Source organism: Brugia malayi (genome assembly GCF_000002995.4).
Source record: "Brugia malayi strain FR3 genome assembly, contig: Bm_v4_Chr1_scaffold_001, whole genome shotgun sequence".
Classification (NCBI taxonomy): Eukaryota; Metazoa; Nematoda; class Chromadorea; order Rhabditida; family Onchocercidae; genus Brugia; species Brugia malayi.
In genome coordinates this window covers 11546442-11563113 of record NW_025062475.1, presented here as the reverse complement: position 1 = coordinate 11563113, position 16672 = coordinate 11546442, and the positions used below count along the sequence as shown (strand labels likewise).

At 26.2% G+C, this 16672-nt stretch overlaps 3 protein-coding genes across 5 annotated transcripts; 2 read left to right on the top strand and 1 right to left on the bottom strand.

Moving 5' to 3' along the window:
- Positions 1 to 479: 479 nt before the first annotated feature.
- Positions 480 to 3126, top strand: Bma-coq-5 (Ubiquinone biosynthesis methyltransferase ZK652.9, putative; the record flags this gene model as incomplete). 2 transcript variants are annotated; one of them, XM_001896689.1, is made up of 7 exons in its annotated part: positions 480 to 624; positions 1026 to 1108; positions 1408 to 1514; positions 1792 to 1886; positions 2305 to 2414; positions 2614 to 2811; positions 3013 to 3126. In XM_001896689.1, 7 exons carry the CDS (start codon positions 480 to 482, stop codon positions 3124 to 3126), a joined length of 852 nt encoding a protein of 283 aa, XP_001896724.1. The 2 variants fall into 2 exon arrangements, with proteins under 2 accessions (XP_001896724.1, XP_042933460.1); XM_043077526.1 differs by lacking the exon at positions 480 to 624 and having other exon boundaries at positions 1067 to 1108.
- Positions 3127 to 3586: 460 nt separating this feature from the next.
- Positions 3587 to 6916, top strand: Bm10039 (Uncharacterized protein; the record flags this gene model as incomplete). The annotated part of the gene is made up of 10 exons (XM_043077525.1): positions 3587 to 3666; positions 3768 to 3858; positions 4087 to 4172; positions 4503 to 4581; positions 4975 to 5167; positions 5238 to 5353; positions 5720 to 5779; positions 6036 to 6158; positions 6480 to 6562; positions 6799 to 6916. 10 exons carry the CDS (start codon positions 3587 to 3589, stop codon positions 6914 to 6916), a joined length of 1029 nt encoding a protein of 342 aa, XP_042933459.1.
- A 780-nt stretch (positions 6917 to 7696) lies between these two features.
- On the bottom strand, positions 7697 to 15474 carry Bma-rbf-1 (C2 domain containing protein; the record flags this gene model as incomplete). Of its 2 annotated transcripts, none has more annotated exons than XM_043077523.1 (17): positions 7697 to 7812; positions 8372 to 8468; positions 8788 to 8869; positions 9269 to 9420; positions 9577 to 9810; positions 9957 to 10031; positions 10238 to 10317; positions 10992 to 11177; positions 11411 to 11456; positions 11806 to 12017; positions 12098 to 12355; positions 12613 to 12738; positions 13124 to 13401; positions 13777 to 13964; positions 14462 to 14557; positions 14957 to 15092; positions 15323 to 15474. In XM_043077523.1, the coding sequence occupies 17 exons, from the start codon at positions 15472 to 15474 to the stop codon at positions 7697 to 7699; spliced, it is 2514 nt and encodes an 837-aa protein (XP_042933457.1). The 2 variants fall into 2 exon arrangements, with proteins under 2 accessions (XP_042933457.1, XP_042933458.1); XM_043077524.1 differs by having other exon boundaries at positions 14465 to 14557.
- Between the last annotated feature and the right edge of the window lie 1198 nt (positions 15475 to 16672).

The window sequence follows — 16672 nt, the reverse complement described above, 5'->3', positions numbered from 1 at the left end:
GAAAAGGAAGCGTAAGGTTATCCAATACGGCCCGTGGAATACATACGCAATTGATCAGTCGGTTGCAAATTTAGTTGTTTACTTTTAAGTTGTTTGCTTTTGAATTTAATGTTTGTAGTATTTCGCTCTCATTTTTTCAATTTTTCTCAGGTATTTGTGAGAGAAATTATGTTTTTTGAAGAGATTCAAAGATTGAGAAATATTGTAGTGTTTGAAAATAATGATGAGAGTAATAAAGCAGCAATGAGTGGTAGCATTTATGACATACTATATAGTTTCGAATAGTCCCTGGAAAATGTCAGATGGATGATAAGGATGATACTGATATGATAAGATAATATTAGGAATGACTATAAAGCTTATTTGATGAGAGAATAGAATGAGCATTGATATTTGATTAAATGATTGGGATTTGATTTTTCGAAATTTCGAAACAATTTTCATTATTGGATATAGTATATTATAATGATATTTGCAGGATGAATGGAAGATTTTGGTGGTTAAGTCTTTTATCTAGGAAAACTATCCTGCATAATCTGAAATCACCGAACGAAATTACTGTTCGTTTTGCTACCACACATTTTGGTTTTCAAGAAGTTGATGAAAAGGAGAAAAGTAAGAAAGGTATGACATTTTATAGTGTTTAAAGTCCACTTAATTGTTGTGATTTGATTTCATTTTTAACAAGGAGATATGTTTAATGATGGAGTAATATATTTATGTATGTGTGATTGTCGTGCTTCAGAAGTTTACTTAGTCATTTGGTTTTTTAGATGATTTGTAATAGAACAATTTAGTTTACTGAGTATTTTAAAAATTGAATGGTGAGCTAATCCATCTGGCCTGAAATATTTAATGAAATAGGCAGTGAGAAACAGCGTGAAAATAGGGTCTTATTTCTCTTCTGCCTATATTATTCATTTTTACTTAACGAAATCTTGATTCTTTCTTTTAAAAACCTTGTTTTTTACTCTCGACTGTGTTGATGATGCTAATGCGAATATTATTAATGACCTGCTTTTCAGTACATGCTGTATTCGCGAGCGTTGCCGACAAGTATGATTTGATGAATGATGCGATGTCGCTGGGCATTCATCGGCTATGGAAGGTTGCTTTTCTTTTTATTTCTTGTTTCCTCTAATTCCATCTTTTCTATTATTATTTTTGTTAATTTTTATTCCATTATTATTTTTATTCATTTTTTAAGATAATTTTCCAATGATTACGTGTTCAGTTACTACCACATTCTAACTTTACTTGATTGTCCGATTTGAGAGTGAAAAGAAAAGAGAAATAGATGAATTCTATAAAGTACACTTTATGTGAATGTTTCTGATAGTAATGTAGACTTTAACTATAAGAGTTACAATCATTCCAGTGTTAGCTACAAAATGAGAGACTTTGCAGGATCATTTTGTTGCATATCTAGGACTTACGGCAAATACCGCTATGATAGACGTTGCAGGAGGCACTGGTGATATTGCTTTTCGTGCTGTACGGGATATACAATCCAAGTACTACGTTTTTCTCATATATTGTAGTATAAATTTGAAATTTGATGCTTAATAGTTCCAGATATATATTTCACTGTTCTCTATCATTTCATCCAGAGGATTATTTAGTTTTAGATGCTTCATTACACATTTCAACGTTATGATATACATATATACATTAATATAGTATTGTTTTGATATATAAATGTATTGGAAAATGTTTTCTTCTCACTCTTACTTTGCCCATAACAGATCAATGCACAGATCATTGTCAGGAAGTATTTGCCCGTTATTTCAGAAAAGGCAAAGGTTCAGTGACTGTTTGTGACATCAATGAAAACATGCTCAAAGTTGGTCAACAACGTGCAATAGATGATCCATCAGTTTTGAAAGGTTTCTTATTACTTCTTTATAGAGTGAGTGGTAATGTAGGATTTTTTCCGGTTTAAACAGAATCTGTAACTAGATCTGTTTAAATGATTTGTCGTTATTAGTTGTTAAAACATATGTGTGATTTTTTACGGTTAATGATTGTAATTGTTTGAATATCACTGACTAGTAAATTGCAATTTTTTTTCTTTTTGAATCATTTTTGTTTTAGTTTTTGAAAGCAGTTTTTCTTATAATTTTGGCTTCAAAAACATATGTCTTGTCCACTTTGTCATTGTTTTTCTTTATAGCTCGTACCTGTAATAAGGTCACATTTTATAAAGCTTCTTATTGACTTCAGTTTGAATTGCGTTGACCAGAAATATTTGAATTCTCAATAGTCTAAAAATGTTCAAAACTGTGACACAGTAAAATTGTGCAGCTCGATTAAAATGGGTACGCGGGGATGCGGAAGCATTGCCATTTGATGAAAATTCATTCGATGTCTATACGATAGCTTTTGGGATAAGGAACTGCACGAACATTGATAAGGTATATTTGCAGATATCGGTTTCTTATTGGAATTATAATCTTTATTAATCGAATAGATCGTATATTCATGCTTGCATGAAGTACATTGCAATACTTAATTTCAAATACTTTAAACGTACTGTGCAGTAAAATATAAACGGCTGAAAATAATACTGGTGGTGTTAGCATACTCAGTAATGAAATCCTAATCAACTTTTAGGTACTCAGGGAAGCATATCGTGTTCTTCGACCTGGAGGCAAATTTGCTTGTCTGGAATTCAGCCATATAAATCCGTTGTTAAAGCAGTTCTACGATTTTTACAGCTTCCAAATTATTCCTATTATGGGACAAATTATTGCTGGTGACTTTCACAGTTATCGCTATTTAGTAGAAAGCATACGAAGATTTCCGGATCAGGTAAGTGGCAGATATTAAAAATAAGAATTTTTAATTTTTTCAAAGGTTTTTTCCAAAGAAAATTTTCAAAACTCGTTGATTTTCAGATATTAGATCGTATGTTAAAATCATTCTACAGTGAACTCCCAAAACATATTTCAATGCTTGTTTTTTTCACTACTGCTGCTGCTAATATTTGATTCTTTAGAAAAAAAGTTTTAGGATGAATATAAGCGGATGATTGAGGAGGTTGGTTTCAAGAATGCGAATTATAGAAATCTTTCATGCGGTATTTGTGCCATCCATACCGGCGTGAAGCGTGCTAGCGATCAGTAACGGCCTTTTACCATTTCTTAGTCTTTCTTTATTCTTCACTGTTCCACCTTTATTTCTCTTATGTATACTTTGCTATATTCTATATGGATAAAAGAAAATTCTAAATGTGATCTGCAGTGCTCATATTTGTATACTTCACTCTTTATTTCCAGCTATTTGCTTTTGCTCTCATTTGAACAAATTTCATTTTGTGGTTGGAATTTCAGGATTCAGTTTATCATCTGTTTAAGTAAATTTGGGAATTTGGCTGCATTATTTGTGGAATAATTTTGGATTTGACTAAATATATCAATATTGATTAGGAATATTTTCGCAGGCTTAGTGAAAACATGCATTCTTCTGATGCTAGTTTTGGGAAGCCTAATATTTGAATTGAAATGTTAATGTTTTAAAGCTATTGCAGACCTAAAAAATGAGAAAGGCATATACGCTAATCTCATGCCTGAACTGATACGGTAGAATGACTGGATTACTGACCCATCGGGGTCTTATGTTTTGGATTGCACCAATTCGATCGTTTTTTGCATCAGCCACAGCAAGGTATAGTATGCTTCTCCCAATTTTGATGATCTCTATTTGTGATTATAAGTTTTGTTTCAAATGTATTTTCAGTGAAATTGATAGTAGGAAACAATTTTTAGATTACGAGAAGGAAGCGGTAATGTCTTCTTGAAGGATTTGGGTCGGTTAACAGTTGTTCAAACTCATGATGAACCATATATGCCGGGCCAAGTAGGGTTTTAAGTTTTTCATCTTGGTGACATTAGTTCTAATGTGTATCGGCTCGTTAATATGAGTGCAGTGCTACTCCTTTGAGCCGTTTAGGATATGAAATGCAAAGTAAGACCCGGATCTCAAATTATATTTTGAAATGATTTTGAACAAATTTGGCACTAATTTTTGTTTAAAATTTTATTGTACAGTATGCTTCTGATGAGTTGTTAAGCCGTGTTTTTGCAGCTGTTTATTCATAAACTCTTTCCCTATAGAGGTATTGTTCTATGTTCCTTTCCATGTCCTATCGAAGAAAAGCTGCTTAATCCAAGGTAAATTTTTCCGACTTTTCAAGCGAATGGTTATTTGCAGTTTATTGTTTATTTATTTATTTATTTTTTTCATGTATTTTATATAATTCGCCTCACATTCCAAGTTTTTTCTCCTGGTTTCAGTTCTTTTCATTATCTCTATTACTTTTTCAATCAATTCATAAGCCATTTGTAAAGGTCAACTTTTGTTGAAATCAACATTTTATATGTACTTTAGTCACATTTAAAATTCGTACAGAATTTTTGTTTGGAAATTATAAATTACTAAAAACCTTTGATGCAGATTTCTTTTAAATAATTTTTCAACATCTAGCTTATTTTTGTTTTCAGTAATGATGATCCTGTGGTAATAACGCACAAATCATTGTTTTATCAAGTGCTTATTCACTGTGGTGACTGGAAAAATATGGTATGTTTGAAATTTATTTTAACACTTGTACATTTAATGTGTGCTCATTCAAGTTAATTGTATTAGCTGGCATAATGACAAAACTTCTAAGAACAATTGGGAGAAATAGTAATTTATATTATTTGTAGTCCTTGTTTACTTGAAAAAAGTTGAAGAAATTTTTGACCTAAATATTTTATATTTTCACAAACTGATAACTTTTCGTTCAGCTTTTCACCATTTCATACATTTACATTTTAGAAATTGGAATATTTTTCATTTCCGATACCAATACTAATAGATAGTACCACACAATGAGAACTTTTAGAGATGAAGTCGATCCTTCTTTATTATTTTCAATTTGACGAAATAAATTTAGTGACTTTTTTTTTTTTCATTAGTTTTGTATTTCAGCATTTTCCAGTGGACATTACTTCATATTTGGAAGATGCAGGCACGATTCATGGTGAGAAAGTTCTGACTGTTGTGTTTGGAATGGATTGTGTTCCTCATGATGAAATTGTACCGTACAGAACACATATCACACGACCTATCGCTCATAACCTATTTGGTGGTCTTTTTGAATGTACAGCAGTGGAGGATAATGGTAACCACTTTTAATTATTTTTTAATTCTACTTTTAATCTTCATTTGTAGATTATATTTCTTTTTTTTAGAACTCATATTTGGCATACGTAAAGAACCAAACTTTCTGATAGGTCAACATTCAAATTGCATATTGAATCAACTCAAACCTCATTCTGCTTATCGTGAAACAACAGATGGGATACGGGTAAAACTGTTTTTTGATGTTTCTTCCAAATTATACTGAGATTTTATGCAATCAAATTTGTTTTTTTTTTTTTTTTTTTCTTTTTCTAGATTTTAATATTTTATTGTGTTGAGTGAAAATTTTTAACTTTATTTTTTCTTCATCCATTTTTTCTTGCAAGATGGACTGTTCCATATGTATTAAAAACATTGCAATTAATTCCAAAACTTTCTCACTCAAAATCTATTGTTTCATCTATAGATCATCATCGTAAAGTTAATTTGATGGGTTGGTTGCCACTGAACATTGCGTATGTCTGTTGCAATTATATCAGTTTTAATTTTGAAATTTTCATTGCTCAGCACAAATTCTTTTTGTCTTTTTCAGGTGACTGTAATAACATTTTATCTTGGATTAAATACGGTTAACGGACAACAAAAGCACTGGGTTCATTTCTATTAATATCTATTATCATGCAATGGATTAAAAATTTAGCGTTTTTAATCAAAATGTTCTGGAGAATAAATTTTTAGTGTATATGAAGAATGAATTAATTTGCGAAAGACTGTTTTATGAATGAATGAATGAATGATTGATTCTTAATATCTAATACAATTTAGAAAATTAAGTTTTGGTTTAATTTTTACTTTGTTCTTTGTTATTATTCATCTTTTTACTCTACTTAACATTTTTTCTATTTCAGTGGCGTTATGTGATACGTCTGGAAAATCTGAAACCTTGCCACATAATTATTCGTTCGAGAGAAATGAAAGTTTACAGTTTAAGTAATATGCAACAACAGAAAATACCAAGCATTGCTGGTGGAGTACGTCTGTTTTTGTTATTATTATTATATGTTTTATTGGTAGCCTTAGAAATGGTCTAAATAATAAAGGTGACATCTGTGTCTGGAAATTGATATGTATAGATAGAGATACTTATATTAAAAATGAGAGACTTTTGAGAAGTATATAGTAGACTTGGTGGTTAGGAGATTAACATTAAGAAATCCGCATGTATAGATATCTATCAAATTTAACATCAGATTTAAGATACAGTAATGGCATTATCTGCCAGGAAAAAAAAGGTTAAGTTTTTCAAATATTCAATAAATTGAGATTTAGCATATTTCCTTTTTTTTTATCAGAATCCGCGATTAACACCAGAAGAGCCGGCATTTCAGTATAGCGGTATGGTTGGTGTGGTAGTGGATAAAGGGTCATACGCATGGTTTGTTATTTTTTTATATTGGAATGGTTAAATCATTCATAAGTGATAATTCAAGTAAAATCTGTTTGTTAATTAAGTTGAATGCTGTGCAGTAGAGATAACTCTAAATGGAGAATAACCACATACGAGTAAATAATATCTGTAATTGATTATAGATTCATCTGTTAACAAAATACTGCTATTAACATAAATAAAATAGCATTGTGTGAATTCTCAAGACATTTGTCGTGTTTTAGGGGGAATTTTACGATGGAACGAGAAGAAGACCGAACATCGTTCCTTGTTAAAGTACCCACATTTAGGTTAGAATGTGATTCCAATCCTACACCAGAGAAAACTGAGCAGTTGAGTTAGCAATTGCTGCTAATGTTTGTTCTTGTCTTATTATATATAGCTATGTTTCTGATATTTTTAGGAGGTAATTTTATCAAATTAAAAAAATTTTTTTTTTTCATTGAAAGAATGGTGTAGTTTTATTTTGTCACTTGTTTTTTTCTCCTATTTTTTCTATTTTTAATTTTCAGTAAAGTATTATATGAAAGTGAAAATGTTAATATTTGTTAAATATTTTATCTTTTCATATATACGCTGAGGGGTAGGGGAATAATTAATATTTAATAATTCGACTTGTATTACACATAAATTTAGCAAATCTATAGTTAACTATTTGTCCTATTAGTGTTTCGCTGGAAAAAAAAAATTTTTTTTCTCAGTATTGGTAATTATTGGCCTGCTATCCGGGCTTTCCTACTTTTAAAAGTCAACATAATTCTATAAGGGAATTTCTATTCTTGTATTGAGAACTATGTAAAACATAATGAGGAAAACTTGATATTTATTTCTGATTTTTACATTTAATTTGATTATTTCAAGGGAATTTTAATATAAATTTATCATTTCTAGTATTGCATAATCACTGCAACACATCAAGATAATAATGAATATAATGATTGGCGTATTTCTATGATACAAATGATATGGAGACAAATGATATACCGGAAATGGGCAGAAAATATCTCAAAATGACTGCGTAATTAGTATACACGCAAATTTCCAATTGAGCAGAACAAAAAGAAAAAAAAAAAATGATAATTACATTGTTTAATTTTATATACCAAAAAGAGAATTGAATTTTCATTCAATGACTTCTAATTTATGCCATCGTTCGAATTCATAGCCAGGATTTTGAATACAACTATTCCATTGCTTTTGACGTTCACCTTTAGCAGATGTTGACAATAGGATACTTCCTGTGAATGAAAAATGATAGTTTAATTTGTATGAAGAAATTGCATGTTGTATGCGTTGTATTTGTTTTGTTTATTTTCTAATTTTTATTGTAAATTTTAAGGAATAAAAATTAAGTGTAATACATTTAACTTCTAATTGCTAAATTTAATTAACGCTGCTAATGATTTTCTTTTTTTTTTTACTTAATTTATATTCTTTTAATGACAATGAAAGGAATTGATATTATTTTGTTTACATTTTTCTAACAAAATCAATTGGTCTTGATATCAATAAATTTTATAACAATAAAAAGTTTCATTCTCTTTGTCTCTTCCACTCTCTCCCTCTCTCTCTCTCTCTCGACAACTTCTATTTATTTTTTTGGAATTTCTTTAGAATTTCTTTTTTGGAATTCTTTTTTTTGACTTAAATAAAATTTGCTAAACATATTTATCATTTTCAATTGCAATATAAATATTATTACTATTATATGCCATTAATAAGAATAGGACTAATGAAATATGACTCAAAAGTAAGCGTTTAAAAAAAGATTTAAATTTTAAAAAGAATTATATTTACCAATGTAATCATCATGCATTCCAACGTCTTTATCAAAAACATCAATTTGAAGTGTCTTTTTCGGTAAATCTTTGAAAGGTATCACAAATGTTAGCTTCTGGAAAAAAAAAAATATTAGCATTTTTTTCTAAAAAAAAAAAAAACTTTTTTTGAAAAATGACGGTTTTCTAAAATAAAAATTCTGCTACTAATAATTTAAAAATGACACCTACTATTCGAAAATAAATTAATAATTAAACAACGAATCAGTAAGTAATAAATTAAGAATATGAAGAATATTTATAAAATTTTGTTATGAAACTAAAATTGAAATTGTTTGAAAACTATACGATAATAACTCATTTTGTATCAAATGAATAATTATACTTAAAATAATTGATATGATAAGCTAATCTTAATTGTATGATATGACTGACCTCATTGTATTCCGGATTTAACGTTCGTTTTTTTGTTGATGTTTTTTGTCTATGAGCTTTATTGGTAAGAGGAAGTAATGAGCTGAAAATGAAATAATTTAAAGTCAAGAAAATGGAAATTTAAAGTTTAAAGTTTAAAAATTTAAATAACATAAGAAATAAATTAATTTACAGTCTTTAAATTCACAATCTTGAATTATCATATTTAAGCTAGAATAAACTTTTATCAATTTTTTTTTAATTAAAAATTTTTTTTGTTGTTTAAAAGAAGAGAATGAAAAAAAAAAAAAAAAACAAGAAGGATTAAAAGCAAATAAAACCAATAGCTATTTATGCGATGAAAATGTAAAATCATTCAAATTTAATGGCTCAAAAAAGAAAAAAGAATTTTGCAAATTTTGTGATTGAAAAAAATTCAAATTTCATTAACGAACCATTCAATTCATACAATTATTAATAAATGAAACAAATGAATACGTACACTTTCACGTACGGATCAGAGAAACCAGTTTTATCCATGCCTAAAAGCTCAGCGCAACGTTTAATCGTGACGTGAAGTGAGCCTTGTTGTACGTTATACAATAAACTTAAGCAAATTTTTCCACGTTCATTGCTAACATTTACATCTTTTGCCTGATTTTTAAGCTTTATTAAAATTAATGTTCAATTTATTTTTTAAGTAATAATTAAATTAAAATTTTAAATTTGTAAAATTTTTTTTTATTTTTTAAATTAAAAATTTTTTCAAATAATAAAAATAAAAAATAATCTTTTTTTTTCTTTAACTACCAATATTGCATGCTCCAAGCATAAGTTGTAAAATTTTTCCTCCTCATTTTTGAGATTCTTCAGTGGAACATGAACTTCTCCTAAGAAGTCAGAACCTATCCGATCACGATCGAGTACCAATAATCGCAGTGATTTATTTAATTGATCTTCATCCGTAACACCATAATATGTAAATTCTTCGTTCCAAAATGGATTTAATGTTTTTTCAATCGTTTTACTAACCATTTTTGTTGCCTAAAAAAATTTTAAAAAAGAAATTTAATTTTTATTAAACATAGTTAATTTTATATGTAAAAAAGCAAAAATATAAAACAAATTAGCAAAGTATAATTAATAATTGAAATGTAAGCTAATAAAATTTATTTATAAAAATGTATTACTTTAGAAGCTCCAGGAATTAAATACAATTTAACATAAGGATCAGAAAGACCATTTTTATCCATTGCACGCAAATTCTGCAAGAATTTATTTACACAAATAATTGTATGCTTCAATTTAGATGACTTAGAAATAAAATCGTTTTAATTTTAATTTAATGTAAGTTCTTTAATTTTAAATTGAAATTAAAATTCTAAAAAATTCTTTTATATTAAGAAAGTATGTAGAAAGTGTACATAATATGACATTTCAAATTAATGATCAGCGATTTAATAAATTTTACTTTAGCACCGGTAAGTCGAACACAGAGTTTCATTTGTTGCGCAGAATACCGAAGCGTAAATTGAATTGTTCCACGCATACCTAAAGAAGTTTTTGACGTTTTTTTTCCGTAAGATAAAAATTTATTTAAATTTTGAAATTTAATTTTTACAATTATCAGCCACTTGTTTACTTCCTTATTGTATTATTTGCCACTTGCTAATAGCACAACTACACAAGTAACGATTTGCTATAGGTAAATTTGAAATTGAATACCATAATTAATTAATTAAATAAATTAATTAGTGCAATAGATTATAAAGCTATCACATGTTTCTTTGTTTTCGAAATCTTTACATCATATTAACTCAATTGTTGTTTATCAAAAATAAACTTTCATTTGCGAAATAATAAAACTACTTGAAATTTCAAAATTTTCATTTAAAGCTTTCTTCTCGCTCTAAATTTTTTTACCAGTAATAGAGAAACACTCAAATATAGTTTTATTTTCATCTTTTAATAAATTTAAAGAAAAAAAAAGTGAAATATTTTTGCCAATAAATTCATTGTATAAGTGCAAAACTAAAAAAGAAAATTATGTATTTGAAATGAAATATGTTTTCTAAATAATTTTCATTAAAAAAAAAAAACGAATTTTCAAAAAATAAAAAAAACAAACTTATAATTTCTAGTATGTGCAACTATAGTAATATCTGATGATAATGATAAGAATTTTATTGTAAATAGAATGATAGAAAAGAGCAAATAACATTTACCGGAATCAGAATTCTGTAAATCAATAATATCGTTGCCGGAAATAGCATGACGTACTGTCTGATTCCTTAAGATCGGTTCGGTAGCAACCGACGACTGTAAACAAATTGCTGATCTGGTAGTTGACAGACCTTTCATTGGTAGTTGCATTGGAATTTCAGTTTTGTTCTGCCACATTTGTACATCCACTTAAATTGACATTATAAGATGGAACAAAATGATTTATCAATTATTTCCAATTAAATTCTTTTTTTAAATTATGCATAAAATTTGGAAACTTTTCAATTTTCTTAATGCAATGAAAATGAATGTTTCACTTTTTTTTTTTTTTTTGAAATAGCGCAAAGTGAATATTAATATTTAATAAATTTGTTAACAATTTGTATAACATTTAAGGAAGTAAAACAAAGAATAAACTTACTTTTACGATCATCCGAAGAAAATTTGCCAAAAGCTATTGTTTCTTTCTAAATTTTAACAACGATTAGCATTTAAACGTTTACTTTTTGAATAATATTTGTGGCCACAGTTTGGTTTAAAAGAAATTCCAAATTCTAAATTAGCTAATTAGAACAGACTAATAATTGAATTAACTCATTGCATATTTATATTTAATTAAAAAATTGTTTTTTTTTTTTTAAAAAAAAAAAATGCATGATATTAGCTTATATTTTGTTTTACTGAAGAAATTTTTAATACCAAATTATTGTCATTTCCTTTTCAAAATTTACATTCTGAATTGTAAGCATGAAAAATTTGCTCAAAATGATTTGAAATTTTATTAAAAATAAAAAAACAAAAAATTGAAATATTAACCGTTTTAATTTGTTCCAGATTTGTTGGAAGACTTTCAAGTGACATAATTGATTTTTGAGCTGATGAAATGGATGATGCAGAACTGGCAGTAAATTCTTGATTCAAAATTTGCTGTTTCGATTGTAAATCTGTCATTAGCATTGTTCCGGATGGACTTGCCGGACTTGAAGAAAATGCCAAAAATTGATCCGGTTGACAATATTTATCGGATCCTATTGATAATACTTTTATATCAATGAATCATTTAACAAAATTATTTATTAGAAAAAGATTTTTTTTTAAAATTTTTTACTTGTTTGTTGTGTTGGATTGAAGTATTTTTTTCCATATGTTTGTGAGGGAAATTGTTGATCCAAAATTGTATGCAATTCGGTTGATGGAAATATTTTGTGAATGTCAATTGATGCTACTGCTTGAGGACAGCTTGAATGTTTGATATGTTTGCCATTTTCTTTATCAGTGTTATCCATTATTAGCATTCCATTCGGATTTATCAGATTAGCTGAAGCGGGAATTTTTGATAATCGCACTGAATGATCACTTGGTACAACTGAAATGAGACCCCAATTTTTGGGAAATTTCAGTTGCTAAATAATTTTAGAGAAATCGTTTAGCAATTAATTTAAACGATTCATTCAACTTTTGTAAATATTTCATTCTTTGGACAGAAAAAAAGAGAGGAATAATTCAGGTTAATTCTAAATAGATCAATCCTGAATAAGTTATAGTAAATAAATCAAACAATTATTAGATATTTCATTGGAAAATTGTTAATTAATTAATTAGTTGATTATTATTGATTGATACCTCCAGAATCGATTGATTCTGATGCTAGAATTGATGATTGATTCTGTGATAAGTCATCACCATATGATGATACTGGTGAATGTCTTGGTGATGTTGATGGCGTTGCATGATGTGATTCATTTATCTCTTCAAATTAATTAATTAAAATATTTCAAAAATTAATCGATATTACAATCGATAAATATATTATAATGGTTAAGTTAACAAACAATTTTGAGAGAAAAATCTTAGCGAATTAATAATCTCAAATGAAATTTATTTATTAATTTTAGAATTAAAATTTTTAGAAACAAAACTTTTAACTAAAGTAACTAACAAAATAAATTATTGTCGGAAAAAAAAGAGAAAAAAGTGAAAAAAAAAGAATTCAAAAAAAAAAAAAAAATCAAAAGTTGAAATACTGAGAATATATACACTAAAGATTTCTTTAAAATTCAAAATTATTAAAAATAAAAATAGTTTCAATTAAAATTTCTAATAAAAAAAAAAAAAAACAAAGTATTATTTGTACCATTATTAGTAATTCTTTTTCGATCACTAGTTGCAAATCTATGAATAATTGATGTCACATCTTGTCCTTCTTTTCGTTTTGAAATTCTGCTATGATGATTTGAGGCGACATTTGATGGTATCATTTGAAAATTTTCATTCAAGAATGTTCGCGTTTCTTCAGATGCTGAATTATCGGCATTTTCATCTTCCGACCCGTAACCATTACTCAATGATAGGCGTACTTTTCGATGTAGTAACCATGATGGATTTATTCGACTACGATGAAATATTGTTGAACTGATAAATAAATAATCAAATAGCATAAAATTTATGATATTTTAATTTTCCTTCCTTCTAATAAAATTTTAGAAAAAAAAAATTTTAATTTATTAATTTATAAATCAAAAAAAAAAAAAAAAGGAGAAAAGAGTTGTGCATAATTATGAAAATAAGTTTTATAGATTAAGTAAGCATAGAATAATTGACATTATTGTAAATAAATAATATTAAAATGACCAAATATAATTTATAATTTCTAATTTAATAATTTTTAAATTTCAAAAATTAAAAAAAAAAAAATAATTGCATATGAATAGTTTTAAAAGAAATGGAAAATTCTAATCAATTAAAAAAAAGTTTCTTATTTTTTTTTTTTTTGTTTTTTTTATTCACCTGTATTGTTCTTTTCGTGTTTGTTGTGGTTTCTTAGATAAAAATGCTAAATTTGATGTTTCCGGTTTCGTATAATGCTGCCAGGAAGTTTTCGGATGGTGTAATGGTGAATGTAATTCCGGATCCTCTATTGGCTTAATATATTCCGGTATTTCTTTATAAAACCATGCACCAGATTTCTTCCACATCTTAAAGAGAAAGCGAAAAAAAAGAAAAAGAAATTTTTTTAATCAATAAATTATTTATTATTAAATTTATTCATTTATTTATTATCAAAATTTAACTAAAATAAATATTACATTTAAAAAAATCAACTTTTTTTTTCTTAAATATCAAAATATTTTATTTAACAAATTTATGCAAACAAAAAAAAAAATGAAATGAAATGATAGCATAATATTTTTATTTGAAAATGAAAATTTTTTAATAAAATTATAGAAAAATTTTGAAAAAGAAATTAGAAAATAAAAGCAAAAGAGAAAGAAAGAAGAAGAAAATTAAATAAACCAAATAAAATTTTTATGGAACAAATAATAAATTAAAATCAAATAAAAAAAATAAAAAAAAAAAAAGCAAAAATATTAGAATGACAGTAAATATTATAAATTAAAAATGAAAATAATTGAAATAAAAAAAACAAAAGTGATTTCTAGATTAGTTTACCGAAGTATATTGCAGTACTTACTACCTCACGGTACTCGCTGCATATTTTGCATAGAAAGATATTTTCACGTCGTACGTAATCATATCCATCCACTCCACAATTTTTTTGACATACATACTGAAAAATTATTCAATAAATTTTAAAGATAATTAATTAATTAACACTAATAAACAAAAAATAAAAAAAATAAAAATAAAAATAATTTAATAAAAAATTAAAAGTAATAATAAGTCAATTGAAATGGCGAAAAAACGAAAAAGAAAGAAAGAAATTAAAAATAAAAAAATGATTTAATGAAATAAATAATATTTTTTAAAAATAGAAGAAAGAAGACAAAAGGGAGAATGAAATAAAATATGAGAGAAAGTAAAATTTTTATTTTACTTTTTCTTCCCTTTTTTTTTTTAAAATGAATTAATTTTTAATTTTACTTCCAAAACTAATAGAACAAACAAATAAACTATGAAATATTTAAAAATTAAAATGATAATATTTTTTTCTTTCAAAATGATTTACCCGTCGACATTGCAAGCACATAGCAGCATAACTTCTTGGTCCAAGTAAACCGAAATCTGTGGAACATAGGTAACATTGAGTAATACCATTACCCGTTGCTCGGGCTTTTAACTTTTCTAATCTATCAATCATACGACTACAAATAAATTCAATAAATTTTTATATAATTCTTAAAAAATATTTATTATATTAGAATAAATATTAATTATTTCAAACAATAATCAAATCAATTAAAAAAAAAAAAAAAAAATTCCTTTCCTTTTTCTTTCAAATTTTACCAAAAAAATTTTTTAACATTTCAAATTTTTGATTTCTAATTTCTCAAAATTTATGCAAATATCAAATGAAGTGATAAATTTGACGTACCCTATCCTTTGCTGTTCACGTAATCGTCTTTCTTCAGCTCGTGCTAAGACGTCCGTGATATGCTTCTTCTCCGAATCTGTTATTCCATTCTTTTTTGCATTTGTTGGTGATCGTGCATTAGCTGTACGAACACTCCAACCGCTTTTCAACATAAAAATTTTAATTAATTATTTACAATTTTAAAAATTTTCATCTTTCAAACTGTTAAATTATTTCAAAAATATAATAAATTTTAAATAATATACAAAAATTTTTGTTCAAAAAATACAAATTTGCAAGTGTTCCTTTTTTCAAAAAAAAATTTTTTATATAATGCGAAAAAAAAAAAAGTTGTAAAATATTTAAGCTTATTCTGATAGTAAAATGAAAGAATTGAAAATTTTAAATGAAGTAATAACATTGTTTTGTTGATTTCACGAAGAAATAAATCTTTGTTAATGAAATTGAATCCTTTTTATGTTAGAAAGGAAAAAAAAAATGAAACCTATTTTTAAATGATTAAAAATTAAAAAATGCACTCAAAAATGAAATAGCAGAAAATGTAAATTGTAAATGAATGAAATGTGTGTGTGTGTGTGATATATTAATATTCTTGTCAAATTAAACTTTTCAATTAAAATTTCTGAGAAAATGATATATTATTAATTTTCTAAATTTTTTTTTTAGAAATTTTTAAATTTTTAAATTAAATATTTTTAACACTCTTCTATTTACTCCTTACCAATTCTATTTCTAAATTACTTTTACCCAAATTAATATCATTTTTTAAATAATTAAACATCCGTCTTACCAAAAAAACAGATCGTAGCATTTTGTGTAAATCCGTTCATATAGGTTTAAAAAAAATTAACTTAAACTTACTGAGCTCTCAACTGTAGATGCCTATCACTTGGGCAAACCCATTTGTTCTGTGTTCCACCAATTTCCCAATCATTCATTAAGTCTACAAACATTGCCCGGGAAATACTTCTTGAAATTTTAATGGATAAGTTTCTTGTAAATTTGAAAGAGAAACAACAATAACGAAGAAAACAAATATAAAAGTAATGTTTTCGAAAGTTTTCCAATAATTTTTAATGAAATAGTTGGATAAGTATTATTATTATTTATTATTATTATTATTATCATTATCGTTACTATTTCACTAGTATTGTCATTATCATTATCTTATTATTATTACTATTATTATTAAAAATTATCAACAAAGTTATTATAAATTATTAATTATTATCTATCGAAAGTTTACTAATTATAGAAAATTATGGTTTATCAAAAGTTTATAAATTATTAAAATTATAAAATTGTCAAAAATTATTATTATTATTAAAAATTGTTTTATTATTATTATTA